The 25,633-nt window shown below is 38.9% G+C and overlaps 1 protein-coding gene and 1 non-coding gene across 2 annotated transcripts in view; one reads left to right on the top strand and one right to left on the bottom strand.

Moving 5' to 3' along the window:
- Positions 1 to 25,633, bottom strand: part of LOC137980359 (chromatin-remodeling ATPase INO80-like) — a 40,789-nt gene that overhangs the window by 2,412 nt on the left and 12,744 nt on the right. Inside the window, exons 13-41 of the mRNA XM_068827772.1 lie at positions 25,416 to 25,538; positions 24,514 to 24,581; positions 23,746 to 23,812; positions 22,634 to 22,734; positions 21,478 to 21,510; positions 20,796 to 20,876; positions 18,525 to 18,620; positions 18,271 to 18,330; positions 16,831 to 16,896; positions 16,281 to 16,366; positions 15,756 to 15,840; positions 13,927 to 14,044; positions 13,756 to 13,841; positions 13,338 to 13,502; positions 12,860 to 12,959; positions 11,935 to 11,968; positions 10,748 to 10,830; positions 10,071 to 10,161; positions 9,446 to 9,529; positions 7,117 to 7,821; positions 5,713 to 5,830; positions 5,031 to 5,253; positions 3,924 to 4,051; positions 3,378 to 3,472; positions 2,424 to 2,496; positions 2,275 to 2,319; positions 1,621 to 1,734; positions 1,441 to 1,543; positions 65 to 147 (exon numbers count right to left, since the gene is read on the bottom strand). Coding sequence (XP_068683873.1) covers positions 65 to 147; positions 1,441 to 1,543; positions 1,621 to 1,734; positions 2,275 to 2,319; positions 2,424 to 2,496; positions 3,378 to 3,472; positions 3,924 to 4,051; positions 5,031 to 5,253; positions 5,713 to 5,830; positions 7,117 to 7,821; positions 9,446 to 9,529; positions 10,071 to 10,161; positions 10,748 to 10,830; positions 11,935 to 11,968; positions 12,860 to 12,959; positions 13,338 to 13,502; positions 13,756 to 13,841; positions 13,927 to 14,044; positions 15,756 to 15,840; positions 16,281 to 16,366; positions 16,831 to 16,896; positions 18,271 to 18,330; positions 18,525 to 18,620; positions 20,796 to 20,876; positions 21,478 to 21,510; positions 22,634 to 22,734; positions 23,746 to 23,812; positions 24,514 to 24,581; positions 25,416 to 25,538 — 3,314 coding nt within the window. The remainder of the gene's footprint in view (positions 1 to 64; positions 148 to 1,440; positions 1,544 to 1,620; positions 1,735 to 2,274; positions 2,320 to 2,423; positions 2,497 to 3,377; positions 3,473 to 3,923; positions 4,052 to 5,030; positions 5,254 to 5,712; positions 5,831 to 7,116; positions 7,822 to 9,445; positions 9,530 to 10,070; positions 10,162 to 10,747; positions 10,831 to 11,934; positions 11,969 to 12,859; positions 12,960 to 13,337; positions 13,503 to 13,755; positions 13,842 to 13,926; positions 14,045 to 15,755; positions 15,841 to 16,280; positions 16,367 to 16,830; positions 16,897 to 18,270; positions 18,331 to 18,524; positions 18,621 to 20,795; positions 20,877 to 21,477; positions 21,511 to 22,633; positions 22,735 to 23,745; positions 23,813 to 24,513; positions 24,582 to 25,415; positions 25,539 to 25,633) is intronic.
- On the top strand, positions 14,349 to 14,424 carry Trnaa-agc (transfer RNA alanine (anticodon AGC)). The gene has a single exon. It is a non-coding gene; the product is annotated as a tRNA-Ala (tRNA).

Here is a 25,633-nt window from a genome sequence, read left to right as displayed (position 1 = left end):
AGTTCACAGCACATTCGGTAAAGCAATGAGGGAGAAGCTATGAGGAAACGTTTTGCCAATTTACCTCAGCAGGTCCTATCTTCTTTCGCTTGCGCTCCCTTCGGCGTCTCTGCTCGTCAGCCTTCTTTTCAGCTTGGCGTTGAAGAACTACGCAAACAAAAGCAAACTTTAAGTTAGCTTCACACTTTACATCTGATACAGGACGATAACCTGTAGGCCCAACCTAACAACACAATAGTGGTCATAACCTTCGTGGGCCGTTTGAAGAATCCACACAGTGATCACAAAAAGTAAGAGCACGTTGAGGTGGTCTGGCATGCTAGAGGATTTTAGCCACCTCTGGAAAATCTTAATTATTAGGATTAAATTACGGACGGTGCCTACTAACTCAAAGGGATTTTTGCGCGGTTTACTGAATATGCGGGAAAAGCAGATCTTAACAAAAAGAAAATTGGGGGTAACCACGCTTTTTTCGACGATAATTAATCAGCAAGATTTTTAAAAAGCTTTAAAAGGCAAAACAATGTATGGCGTTCTTTTCCAAATTGAAGCTTAATTGTCTGTGAAAAATGCGTGGTTACCCCCAATTTTCTTTTTGGATACCAAGAGCACTTAATAAGTTCTGCTTTCTCTGCATAGTTTTGAACCGCGCAGGAATATCCCTGTATTAATAAGCACCACCAAAAGGAAATCCGAGTATCACGAGATGCGCAGACCGTATGCGCAATAACAATAGTAGGCACTGTCCTTAAGCAAGCTGCTAAAATTATGTTGGCCGAGACCATGTCATTTTCAAGTAAATCCTGTCATAGACTGTATTCATAAATGGCGGTCAAAAAATTCTTCTTTTGTCTTCGTACTAATAATCCTCACTAGCCTCACTTTGGAGCAAAAATTATTTTGAATTTTCTTCGCGCTAACGAGGCTAGTGAGGATGATTAACATAAAGACAAAAGACTAATTACTTAGCCGCCATTTATGAACACGATCTATGAGATGTCATACTCTCAAAAGATGCACACGAAGATAACGGTCCTTTGCTCGAATGTAGTTTTATGTTTCGTCGGTAAGATGTCGTTCAGATTTTCTCATCGAAATAGTTATTGTTTTATACTTCATTTAAATTCTCCGTGGTGGGGCCACTCTTAGAAGGGCGTGGCTCCAATTACAGATCAGTCCATAAAACCGAGAACTGCGTGGCCTACTCTTTGCGAACAGTGCGCGGGATCTTCAACGTTTCTCAGAGTTAACGAACCGGGTTGTGAGACGAGGCTTATGGTTTATAGTCCTTATCCGAGAAGACTTGAAAATCTAACCATGAAATTACAAAGGAAGTACTTTCTTCTCATTTATTTTAAGAGGTTCGAGACCGCGACCAGCCGTAGTCCGAAGCTCAAACAACTGAGCGAATTACAATGTTCGTTCTCAATGCCAACTTACATTTGCATTCTAGTTCTGCATCGTCAAGCAACAGGGAGACCACTTCTTTGGGTTTAAGAGCCTCAGGTTTAAAATGTCCGCCTGAAATAACCATTTTCTGAATCTGAAACGAAATCAGAAGAAAGTCAATCATCCCATCCCAACGCCGAACGGACCGACAGCCAACACAGGGCCACCAACCTCGCTCTTCTCCTTGGCTCTTTGTAATATCCTCTCTTCAATAGATCCTTTGGTGACGAGCCTGTATACAGTAACTTGGCGGGTTTGGCCTAAACGATGTGCACGGTCCATAGCCTGAAAATGATAAATGTTTAAAAGAATGTGTAAGGGTCAAAATCTGGCTGGTTGATTGACCCAATTTTTTGTTGCCCTACAAATATTCAACAGCGGATCGGCACACATAAGTTTTTAATTGCTTTAAGCCCGCGATTTGCTATGATAATCTAAAGCTACAAAAATTGGCAAACGTTTGGAGGGATAGGCCAGCCCCTTTGCACTGCACAAATTCTTTGTGACAAAATAATCCAGAACAGACCCATTTGTCGTCTACTTAAAAGTAGTACTGAGAAGGACTGTTGGCAGGGACGTTTCGACAACCTGAGCGGAAGTTTTCTTCAGAGACCAGAGACGTCCGCCGGTTGGAAATTCAAACGAATGTAGCGTTGCTCTGGGATGTGTTGTGATCGGTAGCGGGAAAAGTAATATGATTGGTTGTGAGGATGGTGAGTGGTGATTGGTATGTAACTCGTGGGTTCAAACCATTTTCTAAAATAAACTTATGTCACAGAGTAAGGGTATATTTGAATTTAAGCGTAACAATCAATTATTTTTCACCTGTTGATCCACAGTAGGATTCCAGTCGCTATCATAAAAGATGACCTGGAGAAGAAGATGCACACAGATATTAACAAAACTGGGCACTGAAAGCTAAACGGAAGCGGCCCTTTGACATGCTCAACACAATAAACCTAAGCACATCTTACAGTGTCCGCTGCTGTCAGGTTGATTCCAAGGCCGCCTGCCCTCGTACTCAGCAGAAAAACGAAAATATCCGCACTGAAAGTAACATAGAAGACAAGACAATGCCGCATGAGTGGATTTTTCAAGAAGGATTTCAAGTTCAGGCAATTTGTTCCAGCCAGAGGCAAGAGACATCTCGCGGTTTCTTAATCAGTTTCGAGGCATGCTGTCATTGCAGTACTGCTCTAGCGAACTACTTCCATGTGACAACTGCCCTGCTACAATATTAGACCTAAAATTTCAAAACGGGGCATTCGCGAGATTGTTAGGTGGGAGTCAACCTCGTTGAATAGCCTAACTCCCACGGGTTCCCTACGGCTCCATAATCGCGGATTTTAAACGGACCTTCCACTCCAACAAAAAAGTAACCTCTAAAGTAAAATGTGCCAATTTTTTTTCCAAGAAAGCCTTTCTATCCAAAATGAATAAGTTTTACAATCGCTTATTTTTGTTTTCAAAATTTCCCGGATGCCCCCATCTTGAATAATTGTGACGTGTTACGGTTGCCCTATTGTTCTTATAAAACTGTGTCGGAACAACATGGCAACCCAAACTAGTCGCAGTTCTTTCAGATGGCCGAGCTGAGGAAATTTGAAAGCGATTCTAAATTCACTTTTCCCGATACAAACACTTTAAAAAATCGAACAAATTTGTCTGCACACGTTATTTCCTCCAGGTTAAACTGATTCTGTAGTAACAGGAGAGATTCCCTTTAAACTCAGTGATATTCGAAAGGTAAAAGGTTCGACTCCAGTGACGAGCACTCGGAGTCTTTCCGAGCATCCCGGAGTCACCACCGAAAAAAGTACGGCAATCGTAATAATATGGTTTTGTAGCGTCGCCATTTCCATAGCCATCATCGCCGAACTCCAATCATATACACGACTGTAGTTTTCGTTAAGCTGTAGAAAACTTACTTGGACTGAAAATCGGCGACCATGTCCCTTCTGTCCGAAATCTTGGATGAGCCATCCAGACGCATGTACTTGTGTTTCCTGTATGTCATGTACTCCTAAAAATTGGAGCAGACGTCATTTTGATCTCTCCACGAGTATCATCAATGCTTTTGTCTAACTCATTGAGAAAACAACAAGAAAAGGACTATGGGCTAGTTGCTGGGCTACGAGCGAAGGGCCAACTGAAGGTAGGATTCTGACCAACGATTTCTCGTGACACCGGTCGGGTGTCCTACCCATTGAGCTAAAAGAACTCTTATGGAGCTTGGTGTTTTATCTCTGTGATAATCATATTCTGCCCGAGAACATTACACCTTGGAACATCTACAGTTGCATTTGAAAATTTGAGGGGACGTGACAAAATTTTAAAAACATCGCATCACAGGCGCGAGCAAAAAGTCGCTCGTGTAGCCGCCGATTAAGCCCGCGCGCAATAATCACGCGTCACGCAAGAGTCACGCAATGTCTTCTCAACATATATTGCAGTTACAACCACGGATTGGCTACCTCCAGCAAATCGATCATCCTTGTCATTTGTGAGTAAATCAAGACTCTGTGTCCCTGCATCTTCAGCTTTGTCAGTAACCCATCCAGCACAGTCAGTTTACCACTGTCGGTGATGAGCGAGTTACGATCTAAAAAGAAGCAATAAGTTACCCTAATCTCGTTCCGAAGTGCACAATACACCATACTAGGGAGCCTCACATTCTTCGGCACAGAATTGTCCGGAGGTGAAGAGCTATAAAAACCATTAGAGTTATCGCTTGGTTGGTAGTTTATCCAATGGGCAGCGCTCTCCACCCTTTGAACTGGGGCCGAGCAGTTAAACCTCTTCCCGCCCGCCGAGGAACGACCACCATAAAATAAAAATCTCCGTCCAAAAGCAAGATCTCGGAAGGGAGAGCATACAGGGAGAGCACTTGTGAAAATTTTGAAAAAATTCCCAAAGGCGATCGGTGCGATCTATTTGTTTGTTCTTCGTTTGTAACTAAATTAAAGCTACTTCTTGCATGCACGTGGTTGGAAGGTGAAATTCAACCATTGATCATGAATCATCTTTCTCGCCATAGAAAAAGTTCTTTGCGAGTTTCGTCCCTGTTTATTATGACCGTTAAAAGCCATGCCATGAGGGTTAAATTGAGGCGGAGCAACTCGTTTTATTCTTGGTTTGCATCAACGTGATGAGACGGCCATCTTAGGCCTGGTTCAAACGTCGAACTTCACATGTGCCGAATCTAATGCAAATGAGCGAAAACAATAGATTTTTCTCATGTTATTAGATTCGGTACATGTGAAGTTCGACGTTTGAACCGGGCCTAAGTGTACAAAACAATAGAAAATGGCCCCGCACGTTTTGCAGAATAATAGAGTGAAATTCCCAAAAGACATTTTACTGCATTGTTCTGTAAACCAACATGGCCGCCGTGACGTCAGATGAAAACCATCAATTTGTGCGAAAAACCTTAAATAACAATGACCACAACCAGGGTTTTTGAGCACGCGAGACTGAGCAAACCATTGTTTTAACGAAAACCGCTGGTCAGCAACCTGGTTCTGGCCATTGCTGTCTACGGTCTTCCCAATTGTGCGTCTTCGTATTTAAACTCAACATACCTGGGATTTGCACAAATGTCCATCCCGTCTGGGGCGTGGCACCCTCCAGCCCCCCAAGTGGAACCGGAAACAGATGTTGTTTAGCCTGTTTCACATCTTTTAGGTCTGGTGTGCCATACAACAGGAGGTTCCTACAAAGTTCCGAGCCTCCCTGCAGCAGGTGTTGGATCTCGTAGGCTGAACTACGATCGCTACAGCGGTAAACGTCTGTTCCGGATGTCACCTAAAAACCGAAAAAATCATTAATTTACTTAGATAACTCAGATGATTTCTCCTTAGCATAAGCACACGAGTTTGAAATAAGCGAGCGTGGAACTCCGACTGTACGGCTTCTTGGACTGCGTGGCAAGTGTTTCCGTGGATTTTCAGTGTTTCAGCCGCGCGAAAAATGGAGCGAGACATTTTTTGACCGCGCGAAAAATGGACTGAGACAAAACAAGAGGTGGGGGAGGGGGAGGGGGAAATCCACTCGTTTGTTTTTTGTCCTTCCTTTCCCTTCTTCTCTCGCCCCATTTTTCGCGCGGCCAAAACTTCGACAATCTTCCATGTTCCCCGCACGGAAACGCTTGCTACGCATGCTAGTGACTACTAGTGTAAAAAAACAAACGAGTGGGTTTTCAAAAGTTCCTTCCACGAAGCCGCTTGTTTGTTCGCTTTTCGTCATAATCTCCATTCTCCTTACCTTTGGAACGTACGTACTCAGGAATGACGGTAGAAGAGTGGGTTGAAGAGTTCTGTCTATTGGAAAAGCTCTTGGAGCACAGTTGAGCTGGAATCCCTCAGGAAGACTCACTGACGAACTGTGTGCGTAAAACAAACATTTTTAAAAAGTGCTGTGTCAGCCGCACTTGTTTAGCGATTATCGAGTCCCATTAGGTTGCCAAGGAAACACAGCGATAGGGTAATTTTGTTGAGTAACTAATAAATGAGAAATTGTGTGAACTTGCTTGTGCATTTCGTGATTATGGTCACTCGTGATGTTTTGAAAGTTTCAAATTTCACCCGCCTACAGCTCGTGCAATTTTGAGAACTTTCAAAACATCATACGTCTCCATAAATTACGAAATGGTCATGAGTTCATACCATTTCCTATACTTGAACTTAATGTCACATGGGTCAACAAAAACATGACGCCCACAGTTACAAATTGTCCCTCCAACTCTGACACCCAAGAAACCATAGAAAGCAACCTTAACCAATAACTGATTGATCACCGGGCTGCCATGCGGGAGGTCGTGAGTTCGACTCCGGCCGGACCAACACTCAGGGTCTTTAAATAACCGAGGAGAAAGTGCTGCCTTTGTAATTACATCCGAAAATGGTTAGACTTTCAAGTCTTCTCGGATAAGGACCATAAACCGTGGGTCCGGTCTCACAAATATCTTCCATGTTCATTAGTTCCCTGTGGGAGGTTAAAGAACCCACACACTATTCGAGAAGAGTAGGGGATGAAGTTCCCGGTGTTGTGGCTGTCCTCTGTGAGTATATGGGTGGGTGCTGCTCAAATAAATAAATGACAAACAAAAAAACAACTAAATGTAAGAGTGCATGTAACTCAAACCCAAGTCCCGTCGTTGTAAATTAACTTGAAGGGAAACTTTAAAGGCCGGTCCAAACGGGAAATGCTTTACGGTAAAACATGTAAAAACAGTGTCAGGTGGCGAAACATTTTCCCGTTTGACCCCTTGTTTTCTGCTGTTTAAACATGTTGGGTATGAATTGGATTCTGTTAAACATTTGCTAAAACATCGTAAAACATTTCTTTTGTTCTCGTGTTCGGTGACCGATGTTTTGCACGTTTGGACAGATACTCAAAACATGTTAGAAGCGCGCATGCGTACTAAGTCTACAACTTTGTTGTATCTATGGATACGGTGTCATGTCAAGAAAGAAAGCACACTGGGTAATCTAATGGATCACAATTCTCTACTTTTTTTGGATTGCATAAGACATTTTAAAGGATGTTTTATACCGTTTGGCCACTCTGTAAAATATTGGACAGGCCTTTAGTTGCCTTTCATAAAGCAGGTGCATCTCCTCATGACACATGTTAACGGGTTTACATACCGGCAAGTGGCACAATTACCTGGTTGGAGAGAAAGACGGCATTGGATAAGTCGGGTTTGGTGCTGCCATTTGTCCAGAGGGCGAGTGTAACGGGGAGAAAACATGCCCTGTTGGGGAATGCAGGGATGCCCGGCCATGCCCAGGGGGCGAATGCAACACGGGCGCGAACCCCTGACTGGAAGACTGGTGCAAGTGTGGTACATGTCCCAATGAAGTATTGTGTTCATGCATCTGAAAATCGCCTGCCTGGGGTGCCCGGTGATGCTGATGTATCCGCGTGGGGGATAACTGCAAACCCTGATGCGGTCGATTCGGTGACATCTGAGGAGAAAACGTGTGACCATAGTGTTTTGTAGGAGAGAACGGTCCCGTTGGAGAGTGCTTTAGTGGACTGGTTGGTAGCTTTCCTGTAGGCGATATTGCAGTATGATGAGAATGGCTGCTTCTACGATGTGGCTCCCTTTTCTTAGTTGGCGAGGTGGGTGACACCGCACTGCTTGATGTACGCCGAGGTCTTTTTCCTCTAGCTTGCTCCTTGGTTTTGCCTCTCAGTGGTTTGTGATCTTCGTCATCCAGAATGGGTTGAACATTGTGTGTCAAATGTGACGAGACTCTCTTCGTGTAACCAGTGAATACCAAGGACTGAAGAACAGAACTGGAGTGGATATTGGGAAAAGAGGTCGTGGAATCAGGCCAAACAAGCAAGTCTCTCCGACCCAAGAATCTGGTGTAAAACAGTGGAACAGAGATGGGTTAAAAAAAATACAACTCTAAAATCTGAGTGATTGACCAACTTAACCCCTAAGTGTTGTAAACGTTGCATTAAGATAATCGCACACAATATTGACTCGAACAAATGATGTTTTAATAAATCAATGAAGTGAAGCCTTGACGAAATACAAATAAATCCCGAATTGTTGACGACGATGGAACACCGTGAATTCGAAGCGATGAACACAATCGTTTCTCGGTTCATATATCTCAAATCTCGACCACAACGAACCACTACCAACAACTGACAAAACTATATGAAAAAAACTATCTTTTTTCCAAAATCTAAAAATAACATGACGTCACAGGATAATTTTTGGAAAATTTCCAGCATAATAACCAACGGTGACAATGAGCGGTGACAGGATGTGCAAAAAAAGTTATGGTTGTACTGTCTAGGAAGCGATAATTCTCTTATGGGTAAGTCCTGTTTCCTCTTTAAAGTCGTATCAAAATGGGAGACTTTTTTCAAGGGAACCTAAAGAGGCGCTGTCATGCTAAATTTGATGTTTTTAGGTGAAAACTAGGTAAAAATCTAAATTCAGTGGTTCTTTAGCTCGCACATACAACATTTCTGACAACACACTGAGAAGATATGAAATGTATTTATGGTACAAAGAGCTATTCCTATTTTAACTTTTGGCGGCTTTCTGAACACATCGTCTCTAAAAGTTTTTTTTCAAGTTTCAGTTCATTTCCATCTTCTCCATCCTTGGCCACAAACAACAAAGAATAGCTTCAGTGCACTTCAATGCATGGTTATTGGCAACAAAACTACAGAATTATTTTTTGGTCTTCATTGATGCAAAGACATCTTAAATTAGTGTTTTGAAGTTTGACTAAAACAGCGTGACACTGTCTCTTTAAGCAGGGGTTTTACGGAAAGGCTGTTCTATGTAGAAAATAAGAGTCGAGAGGACAATGGCGAGGTAGATGTTAATTAAGCACCTCACTTCTAGAATGTTCGGGAGGTAAAATGACTGATGAAAATCGCGGTCTCTGTTAACTCCACCAGACCCAATCAGCCATAAAAAAAGGCTTATTTATGAAATCCTTCGTTTACACCATTTGAACGGACATGACTTGTCGTAAAGTATTTGAGCACACACATGCGTGTGGTTCCAGCCATCGATTTAAGGACGGTGCCTACTATTGTTACTGCGCATACGTTCAGCGCATCTCCAGAAACTCGGGTTTCCCATGGGGAGTGCTTTACTAATACAGGGATATTTTTGCGCGATTTAAAACTATGCGGAGAAAGCACACCTTATAAAGTGCTCTTGTTAACAAAAAAGACAGCTGAGGGGGGGGAGAGAATCATGCATTTTTCAGAGATAATTTCAATTTGGAAAAGAACGCCATACGTTGCTTTCTATTTTAAAGCTTTCTACAAACATTGTTGACTATCTTTGAAAACTGCGTGATTACCCCCCATTTTCCTTTTGCGTTTCAATAACACTTGTTAAGATCTACTTTTCCCTAAGCATATTCAAAAACCGCGGCAAAACACTTTTGAATTAGTAGGCACCGTCCTTAAAGCTGTTTCTCTGCTTTCTTTATCTCCTTAAGAAACTCGCCTGTTTCTAGTCTTCCCTTCGCTCCAAAATCGTTGGTGATGAAGAATGCTCGTTTCTTTCAAAATGAAAACTAAGGCTAACAACCTGAAAAGAAAACCAAGAAGCAAACCATCAAGCCGGGACAAAAATCTGCAAGATCTGAGATTCCCATTTTTTTCTTACAATCTAAATAAACGGATGAGAGAACTGATCGTCGCGCATCTCTCATTCGTCGATGACCCGCAGTTCAAATAGACATTCATTTCATTTCATTCATAGAGTCCTACACGGGAACAAATGAGACCAACAAATTGACCTGCTCCCAACTGAGTGGCTTCATACCTCAGTTGGTAGAGCATTGCACCAGCATTGCACCAGCATTGCACCAGCATTGCACCGGTATCGCAGAGGTCATGGGTTCGACCCCCTTGGAGTCACCTTAATTTGTCAGGTGTCTATATAAACAGCACCAATTGCTTAAATTATCCAGAAAAGTACGAGGATCACTTCTCTCATTCGTCTATAAGCCACACTTCAAACAGACGTTCATTTCATTTCATTTCAATTCATCATTCTAACTAAAGGAACCAACCAAAGTGGTCCATTACACACTTGCCAAAACCAGGAAGAATCGTACAGAGCTCACCTGTACACAAGGCCCTTCAACATCATGGCTGACAATTGGGCAGGTGATAGATTGATGAACCTCATAAATGAGAAGCAGTTACTTGCAGCAGCTGAAAAAGAAGACAAGGCTTAATCAATGATATATTATCTCCTGAAACAATAATATTTACTACCTAAATAACTACATACCACCCTACAACTACCAAGACACAACAACATCCACAACTTGACCCCAAAAACTTCATCTACAAACCACAAACCGCACAAATAGAAAACTACAAATACACCTTCCTAACTTCCACTAAAACTATAACTTGAGTGCCTTGGATAACGTACAGATTCATATACATGTAGGAGAGAAGATTGGGTGGCTGAAATACCCAGTAGCAGTTAGCCAAGCAGCCTCTAAACAGACAGCTGCCATTCATCTAGGTATCTATCACACTGCTAAGCTGTGCAGGAGGGGGAAAGCAAGACAACTGAACTCAAAAGTGGTCACCAAGGATTATCTCCCCTGAACGTTTGCTGTCATGTGATAAGCACTGCTGACATTTAGTGCTCTTTGCTGACAAACAGATCATTAGCAACTTCCGTTCTTTAATGTAAATTTTGTAAAACTGCATTTAAATACACAGAAAAAAGTTCTTGAACACATTCCATGTACAATACAAATAAGGAAAAAAGAAGCTCCTATACCTGTGGATTGGTGCTTGTGATCTCCGAACAAAGAAAGACGAATATGCTCTTCTGTTCCAATATGCATCAGATTGTACAAAATTCTAAAGTAAACACAAATGAGTGAGGAAGCATCCAGTCACCTGGACAAAGCATAAAGGAGGAGTCTGGGCCAATGTGCCAAATGAGTTAATCTTAACCTCCTTTGCGAGGAAGCAGGCCTTTCAGACTTGTGGCCTTTCATTGTGCAAGTAAGGCCTTGTGGAGGCAATCAGATCTTCCAGACAACTGAGTGAAATTCATTAATTCGACTTTTAAAAAGAACTACTGCCATCCTTTCTTAACACTCAAATCCTGTTGTGTAAGGTCCTCATCTTCAAAGGTTGTCATGCAAAATGATTTTATAGGTGACGTTATCCTTTCTTACGAGGTACAGTAACTACAATAATTCATGACACTCCATGGTATATTGAAGATTGGAGGAAGTATGTGAAATTTCGGGAATTGTGCAGTTTGTTGTTGTTGAAACACTATATATATCACTTAAGTAGTTGTTGACGTGTGTCAGACAGAAGCAATTATATTCTTGTCAAGGTTTGAATCGTAGGAAGTTGCATTACTCAAGTTATGTGAGTCAAGATCACGTTTTGTCCTCGGAATCGCTAGCTCCATATTTTGCAGTGAAATTTTAGAGAGAAAACTTCAATTAAACGGGAGAAATCGTTCTGCATTCCGTTGTTACTCTATTTCCGAAAGAAAATTATATTTCAGCAGTGCATTGCCAGTGCTTTATTGTTGTATTGTATTAATCTCTGTAAATGGCAGTATTCGACTGTTGTAAAGATCTGTAAGTAAATTTACCTCTCAATTTCAATATACTGTCAGGTAGACAAGTATTGAGAATAAAGATTATATTCAGCTTGAAGGATATGACACTGATAAAACATCAAATTCTCATGACCAGCCAGCTAAGACATTCATGGAAGTAGTTAGGAGAATGAACTTTTAGATCATGGGAGTCCAAGGGCTACATTTCTTCTGTGTTTCTAATTATGCAAATTAAGCATTTACGACGATTTTGTTCATGATTTGATATTCTCAATAAATGTTGAAAGAACACTGTTAACAATTACAAATTTTTAAAAAGTTGTCATTCTCTGATAATGGTTAGAAGGATATGAGGTTACCACTCCAACACCTGTACTTACCTATGTTTACTTGGTAAGGAAGTTTCCAAGATTCCTGAGATAACCAAAAATAAAATAAATGCCATTATCTCAGGGCATGTAGTTCCCGGTGTTGTGGTCTGTCTTCTGTGGTGTATCATGGTTGGGAGGGTAAATGCTTGGTGAAATTAGCTACACCAAGCTACTCTAAAAATCCGAGGGTAAATAAAGATATATGATATGACATGATATGATATGCTACTGGCCTTGGTTGTTCAAATGATGGATAATACTACATGTATCCACTGGATAAATCACTAACCAGCGGATAAACACTGGCAAAACCAATTGAGTTATCCAGTGAATAGCGCTATCCACACTGCGAACAACTGGGGCTTGAACTTTAACGCTTTTTAAAGCTTTTTTTTTTATCCTAAGGGACTAAAAACATCAAATCACCTGAACTCAATTCATTAAACTCAGATTTTCATGTACGTATCTGTTTTCTTCACCACGTTTTAAAGATTAAATTTTGTAATGTAGGGTTACTATCTCTGATCTCTTCGATTTTATATCTATTTTGCTGCCATGGAAAACGAATCCTATTGCTTCCAAGCATTTAAAATTGTGGTTTAAAATAAACTTTCTACAGAGCTGCTTCATGTACGCGAGTCCGTGAGCCTCTAGCTGTATTTTATTTCAATGGTTCGGTTGAGTATTTTAATTTCAATCTAGTGTAGTGTTTCATTTATAAAAAAAAAGGAAAATCTCTGATCTCTTCCACTGTGCTTGCCTTATGTATAAACATTCAATTTGATTTGAATTGATTTGAAGAGTGGTTTCCCTATTTATTAAAAAGTGGGAGCAAGTGCTCTAATAACAAAACCAATTTATTAGAATACATGTACTTGTGCCCTGCAATGTGAGTGAGCCTTTCATAAAGTGAATGCTGTTAACTAAAATGTACCTTCTCTGTAGATCAGTTTGGGTAAATGAAAAGATGGAATTTCTACATGAATGGGAGAGCGAACATCTTTCCTCTCAAACAGCTCTGGATGGTTGCAAACCTAACATTCACAAAATCAGAAAAACCAAAAAAGTTGAAGTAAGGTCATTCTCTGAACCAATAATAAGAACTTACGTATGCACTTGAAAACTTAAAATACATCACAAAAGTTTGTTGATAAAAACATCACTAATCCACATCAGTATTTAAATACAGTTTAGTGAAAGCAAAGCAGCTTGCAGCTACACTTTCCTGAAAGAGAAGTATCAAGGTTTGGCCTTTGTTATGAACACTTCGGCCACTGGACATCAAGCACTGTGCTGAAAAGAAGTGCCCTGATTAACCCCTAAAAACCAAAACAATTATTGTACATACACGTAACAATGACAGGGTAATCAGCAGTTAAAACAGATCACAACTAAAATAACTGGATAATTACCTTTCTAAACTGCATAACAAGATTCATGAGACTGCTGGTCGTAGCATTGGTAGATGACGAGGATGTTGATGTGTACACAAGGTCATCAATCGAAATTTTGTTTTTCACAGCTTGATAAAGCCAGCGCTGTCGTGTTGTTAAGTGACACACAAGTTTGATCTCAATCTGACATAAGAAAAGATGAATACATGAGTTAACAAAACTTATAATTTTGCTCATACCAAAGGGTTGAGGATCAGATTATTAACCTTGTTTTCATTTATTTTATGACTTTTTTACACAACTCAGCCTTTTTGACTGGAATTCCATTATGCTACTGATGAAAGCCCTCCCTTATAATTCAATTTCTAAAGATCTTTGACACTGCAAATGCAGGCCTTACAAAACCTGGATCACAAGGTCTCCATGATTTATTTACCTTTTCTGACAATTCATTTTCAACATCTCGTTTTATTCTCCGCAACATAAAGGGCTTCAAAATCATATGGAGTCTTGAGAGTTGATCTGAAGTAAAAAAAAAACCCAGCAAACTGAGCTGATTCCATCTAAAAGAGCAATACTGGTTTGTCTCAAATCTTGTGTTATTTACCTTGGTCAATTGCAGACTTATTTTCAGCATGATTTTCTATGTCCTTTGAAAACCACTCATTAAATTCTTCATGAGAATCAAAAAGAGTCGGCATGATAAAATGCAGCAATGCCCACAACTGGAAAGGAAATCATAATTCATGAAGGATAAACACTGGTGTTATATTAATTTGTAGTTAAAGGTGCACTTTGTTTAATGATTTATGATCTGAAAGAAATGTATACCGTATAATTATCTGAAGCTCGGGTTATAGACGAAATGTAGAAGTGATCCGTGCACTTACATGTGTACAGTTAAGTTAAGTATGAGGATCACTTGTAAAGTTTGTCTTTAACCTGCACTTCAAATATATAAATTTCTTTCATTCATTGAGTCCATTCACGGGAAAAAATGAGCCCAAAAAATTGACCTGCTCCCAACTGTGTGGCTTCATAGCTCAGTTGGCAGAGCATTGCACCAGCATTGCAGAGGTCATGGGTTAGAATCCCATTGAAACAACCTGAATTTCTCAGGTGTCACTTTATGATCCAGTAGGAGAATAGAACTTAAATGCACACCCCTCTATTGCCACTGCAGAAGTCATGTTATAAATTATTAGAGAAGACTGGATACAATATATAAGGGAAGAAACTAATTTTCATAAATGAGGCATGGATGGGATTACCAGTAACAAAAGTGATCAATATGATGCTCACTAGGGATCAACAAAAGCGTTTCTCAACACAAGATTTCCCCCTGCCCGCAAATGTGTTTTTTCTAGATGTCTTTGGGTTTAAGAGGCCAAAAGTTGGCTTACTGTGTTTTTGCATGCACACAAAAGTGCCTCATAATTATTCTCCCTTTTTTCTTTGGCAAAATATTTATGAGGCTATTAATGACAATTATCATATCTCTCAGATGGTACACATGCAGTGATTGGCTAAATCAGCGGGCCACTGTACAGCCCGCTAATTTTGAAATTTCAATAAAATATTCTCTAGCAAGTTTTTCATGTTGTTTTTGTTATGTACATAAACTTGTAAAACTGTTTGAATCTTGCAAGCAACTATTTGAAACAGCCAAGAAGATTTCGTTTTTCGAAGTTTGACACGGCAATCTTTGTGGCAGTTGAAACTTCGCTTGACTTCAACTAGTTTCCTTTCCCACATGGCTGATTACCACAGAGATATAAAAAACATCTTACTAACTCCTTTTTTTCCTGTTGGAAAAAAGTTGATCCGTAATTTTACGAGGTATGAACCTCGAACTAGGTCAGTAAGACGCATTTACTTTAGTGGTTTCTCCCAAATGCTGGAATAACTTATAACACAGCAATGAAATCATAACACTGCATTGAAATAATGATTGCAAATGTGGTTTCCCCATCCAGTAAGATAAAAACCACTTACAAAAGACTTGATAAGCAGGCTTGACCAACTATGATAATAAATGTAGTTACACATGACTTATTCTGGAGCACAACTTTAACCTAATGATGCACAAGTGTTGGTTATCTTTGGCACATTTTGAAGGAAGTAGATCTGGTGGATTCAACATTAACAAATTCCTTTTCCATTTTTATTTCTTCCGTTCAATACAGACTAGCACTCTGTACAATGTTTGTTGAATTTCAAAGTATTCTTATCACAAAATTCCACTGGAGTGAATTTGTTAGAAAACAAGGCAAAAAAAACAAAACAAAACAAAACAAGCTATTCAAAGGAAAAAAGCAAACAGGTGCTCTAGAGTTTATACCAGAAATTTTCATGTGAAGGATAAGGAAGCTTATTGAAGAACCAGGGGCAACTTGACACAATTTGGATCCTAGAAGTTAAACTTATGAAACAAACCTCTGCCATACTGTTTTGAATAGGTGTCCCTGTCAAAAGAAGCCTGTTTCTGCAGAGAAACCCTAGAAGGATCTTCCAGCGTACACTGTGGAAATGAAAATCAATGAAAAAGAAGTAATTCACTAAGTTTACGTAGGATGAGGAACATTTCATGCCCTTTGTGTTGCAACTAACTAGAAACCATCCCATAAACTGATCAAAGTGGTAACTTCAGAGTTCTAGTAAGGGTACCCAGTGATGCCTTGATGCCTTGTCCTTCTCCTATGGTAAGTATACCATAAGTATTCAACTGGATTCCTTCAGTCTGATGTCTTGTGATTGCTGATAGTAGGCTTGCTACGGACACCTGCTTGCAACCAACGTTGCACCTGGCTCCACCACCTTTCAAACATCAGTTCCGGTTCACCTATTGGTGACATGCATGAATTGCAGTCCACTATACTCCGTCTTTACGGTGGAAATCGTCTATAATGTTACAATACAAAATATTATTTTCAATTGCTATAATTTTGCATTTATATTTACCTGGAGCTGCTTTTGATGGCTTGTGCTTCATCCAATACAAGATACTGCCACTTGATACGCTGAAAATATCGCACATCTTGAACAACCTGGAAAGACAATATTCAATGATGATAACCCTTATGTTGGAACTGCCGCACTAATGGGAAATGCTATAAATCACAATAATTCATTACCAAAAATAAAGACATCAGAAAACTCAAGCTACTTAAATTTCTTCACAGTAGGGACTAATAAACTCAACCCAAAATAAGAAACCAAGGCTGGAATGAAACCTCAAGCTACATTTAAGCAGGAAAAGTCTTTTCTCCACTATGCCAATTTCATTTCATCATTAACATATCTAAATGTTAGAAAACACTTTCTGTTTCAAGCTATCTTGTGCCCTGAAATACTGTGTAACTCAAATGTGAAAGGCTATGCCTGAACCACCGATCTTCACATAGGATGTTCCACCCTGACACCCATCATAATCTTCAAATCTTCTTTGCTTTGGCACTGAATTAGTTGTATCTGAAAGAGTTGTCCTCTCATCAAAGTAGCATACACTTACAAGTTGGTAGCTTGTTATCAGCACATGAAAAGGAGCATGCTCATAGTCATTGATTTGTACTTGTTTCTAAACAAGAAGAAATGAAAGTAAAAATGTTACATACATACATACATACATACATACATACTTAATTGACCGCTCCCCATAGGGGCTTTTCAGGGCCAATGTAACACCATGAAACAACGAAACAGACCAACAACAACCGTTAAGAATCCCAACTGGCCGGAGGCAAACCAGTTGGCTATTTACAAGTGCAGCTGGGAAGTTGAACCAGGGACTACCAGGAACAAATTCAACGAGTGGTCAGAGCGGGTCTTGAACCCGGGATCTCCGGATCTCAAGGCAAGCGCCCTAACCACTCGGCCTAACCACTTGGCCACACTACATTGGAAAGAAGATGCAGTTGCAAGTATTTTCCAACAGATGATCTAATGAAAGCAACTGGAATCAAAGGAACAAATTCTTGACCTGATCATCACAGTTACAAGACCTAGCAGGGCTTCAATGAAATTAACAAAAACAATCCAGTTGCAATTTTGTGACAAGATATGAAAATTTAGTTGCAATTTCACAAATTTTGGTCGCAAAATCGTTGGGCTGCATTGTGTTGTCAGTGGTTTAGTAAAATAAAGTAAGAGACTGGAATACTTGTGTGTAAAGAAACTGCTAAAAATGGCGAATGATCGGAGGGGTAAGAACTGCATACTAGAGGAACAGAGTTGTGAACATAACATCGCAGCTAAATTATGCAGCCTACAATTACACTATCTTCAGATTGAAAGAAAATTCAAGGCGAGAAACAAATTAATTTTGTCATTTCTTTTAAATTATTTCCTTTAGCAAAAAGAAGCAGCAAAGTGGCAGCTGCTAACCCTTTAGTTTCGAAAGAGTGAAGGTGAAAACAAGTCACAAAGGGAAAAATTTCAGTCACAAATGCAACTGTATGGTCACAATTTCAATTACGGCTTTAAAACAGTAAAGAACCATTTACATTTTATGTGTACTGCCTTAGGTCATCAGAAAACATACACTCAAGGACATAATATATTACCAGATTGTTTATAATCATAATTAGCAGCAGTGAAATTGAAAGCTTGGAATATCACACTTGAACAGGAGTTGAACCAACAACTTCTGTGTTACTGGTGCTGTACACTACCACTTCAACTATCAAGCTAACTGGAATCTGGTCACTTTTTTAGTTCATGATAAACCCATGTTTAATGGAAATACGTGAAGTACATGTATATCTAGGATTACATGTATATGAAAGCTACATAATTGAACTGTGGAGAGAATGTTAAGTCACTTCTAGATTCAACATTCTCTTGCACTTGAAATGACTTTTATATATATTATTCTGTACATGTACTTCATGACACAACTCATAATTAAGACTAAAATATTACTAAAATATTAATAATTCAACAATAATCCAACCTGAGTCCAATACTTTCTAAGGGATTTTCTGTCACCCTGATTACCCCAGTATGGCAAAACCTGGAGAGAAAATTTCAAAATTCCTTCTGCAAAGTTCCTTTTTCAAAATACCTTTATATTAGAGTATGAGTTCAACCAGTACGAGTTTTCAGTTCTGAGAATGCACGGTGAGAAAAATAGCATATAATATACTCCAAACCCTATTCACTTTTGCGCCAATAATATTAAAATAACAAACAAGAAAACAACCACACCTTAAACCTTGGCACAAATCGACTGACTTCTTGTTGCCAATTGTGCAAGGTGGATGCAGGAGCAACAACCAAGAAAGGACCCCAAATTTTGTGAGCCTGTAGAGAGAAGAAATGGCCAGCACAATTATTATTAATTACTGGGTTGCCTTATAAGGCAAACCCAGTCGAGGTCTTCGTTTAGTTTGTTTGTTTTCTTTTTTTTCTTTTTTTTAGTTTTTTTTTTTTCCGTGTCGGTAAAAGTCTTGCCTGTCACTCCCCTGGTAAGTGGTGTCTTTGTGTATAGAGCCTTCTGGGCGTATTTTCTTAGGATCGAGAGGGTAGTGGAACTGCGTAGATTTCTCTGGTGGACACAGTAGAATCATTAACTTAGCCTGCAATGGCGTCGAAAGTCATGCAATGCGAATGGAGTTTTAGTGGATCCTTAAACAAAATATACCCTTATGGAGCTCAATAATGGAAAGTCAGTTGGATAAACTAGGCATGAATCTCAAAAGCGACGAGTGCTGGACCTCGACAACAATCTATCGCCCGTCGAGACGAAATCAAAGTGAGCAGTATTTACCTGAAGTACATGGTAATTTGACACAATTGAGTTTCTTGTCTTCACGCACGCAATGAAATAGGAAGAGGTTTTCGCCTCTAAGAGCAAATATGTTGTTTGTTTCAATAAAATTTTCGCTGGAAAAGGATTCTGTGGTATTTTCTGCCTTTGTGAATTATAATATCATGTTGTGTATTGAATTTTCGAGCTTAAGGTTGAAATGTGATATGGGAGAAGTTTTTTAGTATTGCTCTGTAAGCAGGAAGGGTTCACAGGCCTGTTGGAAGCGTGCTTGAGTTTCAACAAAATGAGCCCCAAAATCAGTGAAAACTTGTGACGCAGATGAATAATAAAGTAGCTGCTATTTCCAAAATGATGGAATTACCTGGTGATAAATAACGTCGTACGTGTCTTGGAGAGTAAATTTTGACTTTGCATAAATAAGAGTTGGGCGATTGTGATCTTTGTTTTGACTTCGCTCATTTCATTGTCAAACTTTATAACACTTGACAGAAAAAGAAACTTACAAAAACCCGGTATCTTGCCATCATTTGACACAGATGCTTCACTGTTTGGCGAGTAAACATACAGCGGTAACTTAATCACGGCGCCCGCTGAATTCCGGCCAAGTCACTTTCGATTTTGCAATTTACTTGAACGTAGCAAAAATCTCCCAAAATGTTTGTCGCTGATCGTAACTTTTTATATTCTATATTCACGGTTCAAAATTAATGTTGTTTTGATGTCGTAAATATTTTATTCTCGATCGACCGTCCGGTTTCTGAAAACTGTGTATCGATAGTTATTTGCTTTTTCATCAATATTTGTTTTGCATAAAGCAAGCTAAAAAGATCTGTACCTTGCTGAGTTCGCATTTGTTAGAGTTAATAGTATTTTCGGTCCGATGCTTCTTTTTTAGGAGGGGTACGTTATTTTGGTCTCCCATCCAAACACTAACCCCGCCCGGCAGGGCTTAACTTCAGTGAACTTTAGTATTAGAAAGCCTTCAGATGCTCAGAGGGCACACTTGTGGTAAAAAGAAGTTGAGAGGGAACTTGAAAATTATCAACATGTCAGCCCAGAAGCCAATGTTTCTCGCTTCTCTTTTATTTGTTATTCTTCAGAGACTGGAATGCTGTATTTCAATACCACACAATTCAGTGCCTTCTGATTTTCTGTAGCACGTACCACAGGCAACCCAGTGTATGCTTCACAGAAGCATCTCGTTATGTAACAACTAGAACTGCCATCATCAGAAGTAGTCTTAACATGTAAAGGACTGACCAATGAAACAACTTAGAACACATCAGTATTGTGGAAGGAATCTTCATTGACTTTTACTGACTTTTTAACATGAAAATTGAAGGAATGGAAGTCTGACCAGGCAAAAATGTTTTTCACAAAGCTTGTGTCTTAGGCATCTACATTCATGAGTGTCTTAACACATTCTGAAATCACTTCCGAACAGTTTTTCTCAGTGTGCAGAACAAAATTTTGCACTCACTAGCGCCAACCTTAAATCCCAAGCCATCAGTATTCAGGATCTCATTCAGTGAGAAATCGAGAACTTTCAAGATCCTAAAAGCCTATTTTTTAACTACTTTTCAGGTCTTGCATCTAAAAGTCCACATAAAATTTCATAATTTTCAATGATTTATTATTAATACCATACTTTTAAATCTGATCATCATTATTAATTTATAATAATAAAATATAATTTTACTCTTCACCTCTGCCAAATAAGAAAGGAAGGCAATGGACTGCACAGTCTTTCCTAAACCCATCTCATCAGCAAGAATACCATTGATTCCCTACAAGACCACAACAACAATGAAAAAACTCAATTATACAATGTAGTGGATCAGGGCACACACGATAAAATATGTCCAGAAATGCAGGCAATGTCAATAAAAGTGGATTTGCTTATAAAAGTGGATCTTTCGCCAGCAGTAACCCTAACCCCCACCACGGCAGATTCAGCTAAATTTTGACAAAGGGCAACAGCTCAGCCAACATGGCGGATTTGGTGAAATTTCGCCATGAGTGCACATTGTCACGTTTTATGTACATTCCGTTGTTACTGGCATAATTAGCACTTTTTCCGTACTTAAAAATTCAACTTAACGCTTTGTACATTAATCAACTGAAGATGACAGAAGTCTCTGTCGAAACATGTCTTATAATTTCAAGTGTTTTGTCGTTTTCTTTAAACAATCAAAATGCAATGAGCTGGCCTTTGGGGCCCAACGGAAGCAGCTGATTTGGCAAAAATGGTGGATTCTGCAAAATTCACCAAGACGGTGACACTCAGTCAATGTGGCGGATTTGGCAGAATTTAGCCAAATCCTCTGTTTTTGCCATGCACAATAACAGTGAGCAATACAAAGTTTAAAAATAGTAATACAAATGTACCTGTTCATACAAGTTAATTAGCCAGTTCATTCCCTGAAATAAAACAAATAAAATAATGATGATCATCATCAATCCATGGTTAACTGTATCAAGACCCTTGCAAAGTTAATATTAAAATAAATTACTTCCCTGTGAAGCAATGACAAAGTCCTCAAGGAGCCCAAATTCATTCAATATAATCACACTCCTATCACAACTCCGAAAAAATTGCAACCTTACATGTATAAAATTATGCAGATTATGTGGCAAAATGCACACTTAATTTTACGTTCATGCCACAGTCATTTACAAATAAAATATATAAACATTTTTACGAATTAATAAAGCCTGAAATTACCAGCTCCTTAATCAACAGTAAATCAGAATGCACTCTTTCAAAATTAAATTTTTTGCTAAAGAGATTATTATTTTGTCCTGAACCTCCTTAACAGGAATCAAATCTACATGTATTACCTCCAAATCCCTCCACTGACATGTGGTTACTGGTAATGAACTTTAAACCGATTAACATTGTCCATTTTGATTGTTGAAATGTTATTTGTAATCGAAATTGACAATGAATGCTTTGAATATTTTTCGAACTTATCTCGGGAGGTTTTGTAGTGTGCCAATACTCAGGGACAGGTGCACAGAAGGTCGATCTGACATTGTGGTTTGCGAGGTCTTACTAACTTATGGACTTACACAACTGTTGACATTGGTAGTGTGTTACTGGCTATAAGCCTTACAGCCACTAAGCACAAAAATGTTGCTTATACATTTATTTCCACACCTTAAATGTAAACATTGCCTTGTAGTTTACTAGTATTGTCATATATTACAAATTATATAATAACAAAATCAATGTGCGCGCTCTGATTGGTCAATCAGCTATGTTTTATTGTGCCAGTAAACTCATGGAAAAACCGCACATCTTTTGAATTATTATATAAAAGCAATAGACCACAGGTTTCTATGGTTTATAGGCATGATAAACCACTTGAAATGTTGGAAGAACACTCGAAGAATTCGTAAATCACTCGCCTGCAGCTCATGATTTACGAATTTTTCTTGTGTTCTACCAACATCCCACATGGTTTATCAGCCTATAAACCATAGAAACTTGTGGTCTATTGCTTAAATATCCTTTAGAGATTAGAGAAGCACATCACTTTACCTTCAGCTGATATGACTTAAGCTCCCCTTCAAAGACTGTTGGTTGAGGGTGTGCTTGTTTCATGTTCATCATGGGATTTGCCAGGCTGTAACTCTGATCAACTATACAGACAAAAACCCAAATTGTTCTAATTATCTGTAAACATCTCTCACTGTCATGTCCTCACAATCAATTGAGTTTTTGAAAAACATGAACTTTGCATGGCCTCTTACAAGAGCATTTCCAAGTTTTCCATGACCTAAAATTATTCCCCTGCCCCCCTGCCACCCACCCCAAACACACATTGGATTTTTGCTTTTTCTCACACTTAACACAAATTCAGTGACTTTGTTTCTGGCTGTTTTGCCCATGGTTTTCCATGAATCACATTTCACTTTCAACAAAACCAGGAGGAAGCAAGGTCCACTGGATAGAGAGTTACATTTAAGTATGGGTGCCGTAGGTTATAATCCCACTCAGACCACTGCTTTGATTGGTCTTCAATGGTCCCAAATTACATGTAAACTCCATTTCACTCTATAAACAGCCAACTGGTCCCAGGTCTTCAAATACCGGGTAACTTTCTGCAATGGATAAGTTGGTACATGTATGTCATTTTACAGTACATGTTTACTGTTCACATAACTGTGAATATGCTCACTCTAAGCACATCTAAGTAAAGGCATGTACAATAACTTCACCCAAACGTTAACATGAAGTATAATATCATTATTTTATACACTATTTTCTCAAATCCCATAATACATCTTGTATACCCCCCAAAATTTTGCATAATCATTGTTTGCAATTTCTCCTGGGCCATAAAGATTTCCCAAGAGAAATTGAAAGTAATGCCTATATAGATGCAAATTTTTGGGGGGTAAACAAGGTGTAATGTTGGATTTGAGAAAGAAGAGAATACTCTGCTCTGGAATGTGACTTATCCATTGTATAAAGTTATCCAGCCATTGACCAACTGGGGCCTGGTTCTCTTCTGCCAGTTGCGGTTTTTCAGCTTGTCATGTTTGACTGTGTTTCTTTTCCTACTCCTTTTTGTACTGCACTTGAAGTACATCCATACAGAACTCAGCGACATTCAAGTAATATACTTTACATCTATTATTCAGACTTACAAGATGCTTGTGACATTGGCTTCTTCTTCCCTGTTTCCTGTTGGTAGCTACTGTCAAACTCCCTTGTCTAGGGACGATAGAGTAGAGCAAGAAGTGAAAATAAAAATGTTTTCATAGAAAAATCACTTCTTCAACTTCACATCCTGGGTTCAGACCTGTAGAGATCTTTAAATCATGACACTCAAAACCTTAAAGTCAGTGATTTGAACAGTGCAGGACAAGATGGGCATATTTGCACGAATTTTATTATTGTTCACTATCGTTAAAAACAAAACCTAGTTTGTGCGCATAAACAGTCTTGACCCTAAAGCCAGAGCATCTTGAAGCATGGCCCTTATTTGAGAAAAATCATTCTTTCATGCATCCACCTAACAAATAGATTCCATGTTGCCATGCATCTGTTCAGTAATAGATCACAGATGACATCAAAATGTGGTAAGAACAAAAAAGTGACACACGGGGCGATAGCCGAGTGTGTCACTGATGTCCTTAACACATTTTGACACCTTCTGTGATGTATTACTGAACAGATGCAAGGCAGCATGAAATCTGTTTGTTTTATATAATAAAGAATTAAACTTAAAAGCTGATGGTGACGTCAATCATGCATCTGTCCTCTTATAGATCATAGGCAAGAACCAATCAAAATGCAAGAATAACTTGGGTTATTATATAAAGTGCTATATTCTAGAAAGTATACAATATACATGTAGCAATAAAAAAATTGGCCTTTATGCAGCAAATGTAATGTTCACTCTTTGTACATACCCATGCTTCTTGATCTTGGCATGCTCTCTGGGCATTTAATAATGCTTGTGATTTCATTTCATTGGCATCTGCATCAATTAGCAGACCATAACAATGTCAGTCATTTTATCCTAATATTACGGGATATAAGATTTGTACAGAACCCAATTTGACCATAGAAAATACCAAGTTGAGCAATAATTTATTCTCATGTTAATGTAGATGCCTAATAACACTAGATTTTTTTTAAAAAACTTGTCTTGCTGGATTACACGCTTGTTTCTTTGACAATATATGTATTTTACTGAACTATTGTACACATTTCAAATCTATTATGCCTTTAAAATAGGTACATCATGATTATAATCCAAACAAACGGACTCTACCTTATTATAGGAAATTAACGCTCCATGAAATTAAGGTATTGGAAATTAACGCGCCTTAAATTAACGCGAATTTAATGAAAAACGACTTTCGAATAAAGAAAATTAACGCGAAAGAGGAGGTAGAATTTCATAATAAAGGAAATTAACGCGATTAAATACGTGAAATCAAAAGAGAAGATATTGACATCACTTCTGATAGCGATGAACGATGAAGATGAACTCGAAATATTGTAAACCCTTGCCCTAGCTTTAATGAAAGATGAAAAACTAAGGGTAAATGGAAAGAAAGAAAGCTTGTAGTTAATGTTTTTTAGGTGTCAAGAATGTCTGGACAGTTTCCAAAATTGGGATTAAGATACTGGAAATTAAGAGCGCAGAAATTAACGCTGCACTTAATTAACGCCGCGGAAATTAACGCTCAACAAAATGAACGCGACTTAAATTAACGCGAATTTTAACGACTCGCGTTAATTTCATGGAGCGTTAATTTCCTATAAGGTATTTATAAAGATGCAAGAAAGTGTGCGCATGTCTTACCATATGTATCAGAATTCTCCATGTCTATTAACACTCCTCCTTGCACAGCCTTAACATTCTGTTTTGCTGACGGTTCATCTAATTTTCTCAGAATCTCTTGAGTTCCATCATCAGGTTGTGCCCCTTAATACAATAACAACGCAGGGAAATGTTAATTCTACATTCCTTGTAATATTATTATTCTAGCTGCTCCAATTAATCATTACTTCCACAAATGC

Source organism: Montipora foliosa, chromosome 12 (genome assembly GCF_036669935.1).
Source record: "Montipora foliosa isolate CH-2021 chromosome 12, ASM3666993v2, whole genome shotgun sequence".
In the NCBI taxonomy this organism is placed as follows: Eukaryota; Metazoa; Cnidaria; class Anthozoa; order Scleractinia; family Acroporidae; genus Montipora; species Montipora foliosa.
This window is presented reverse-complemented; position numbering and strand designations above follow the sequence as displayed.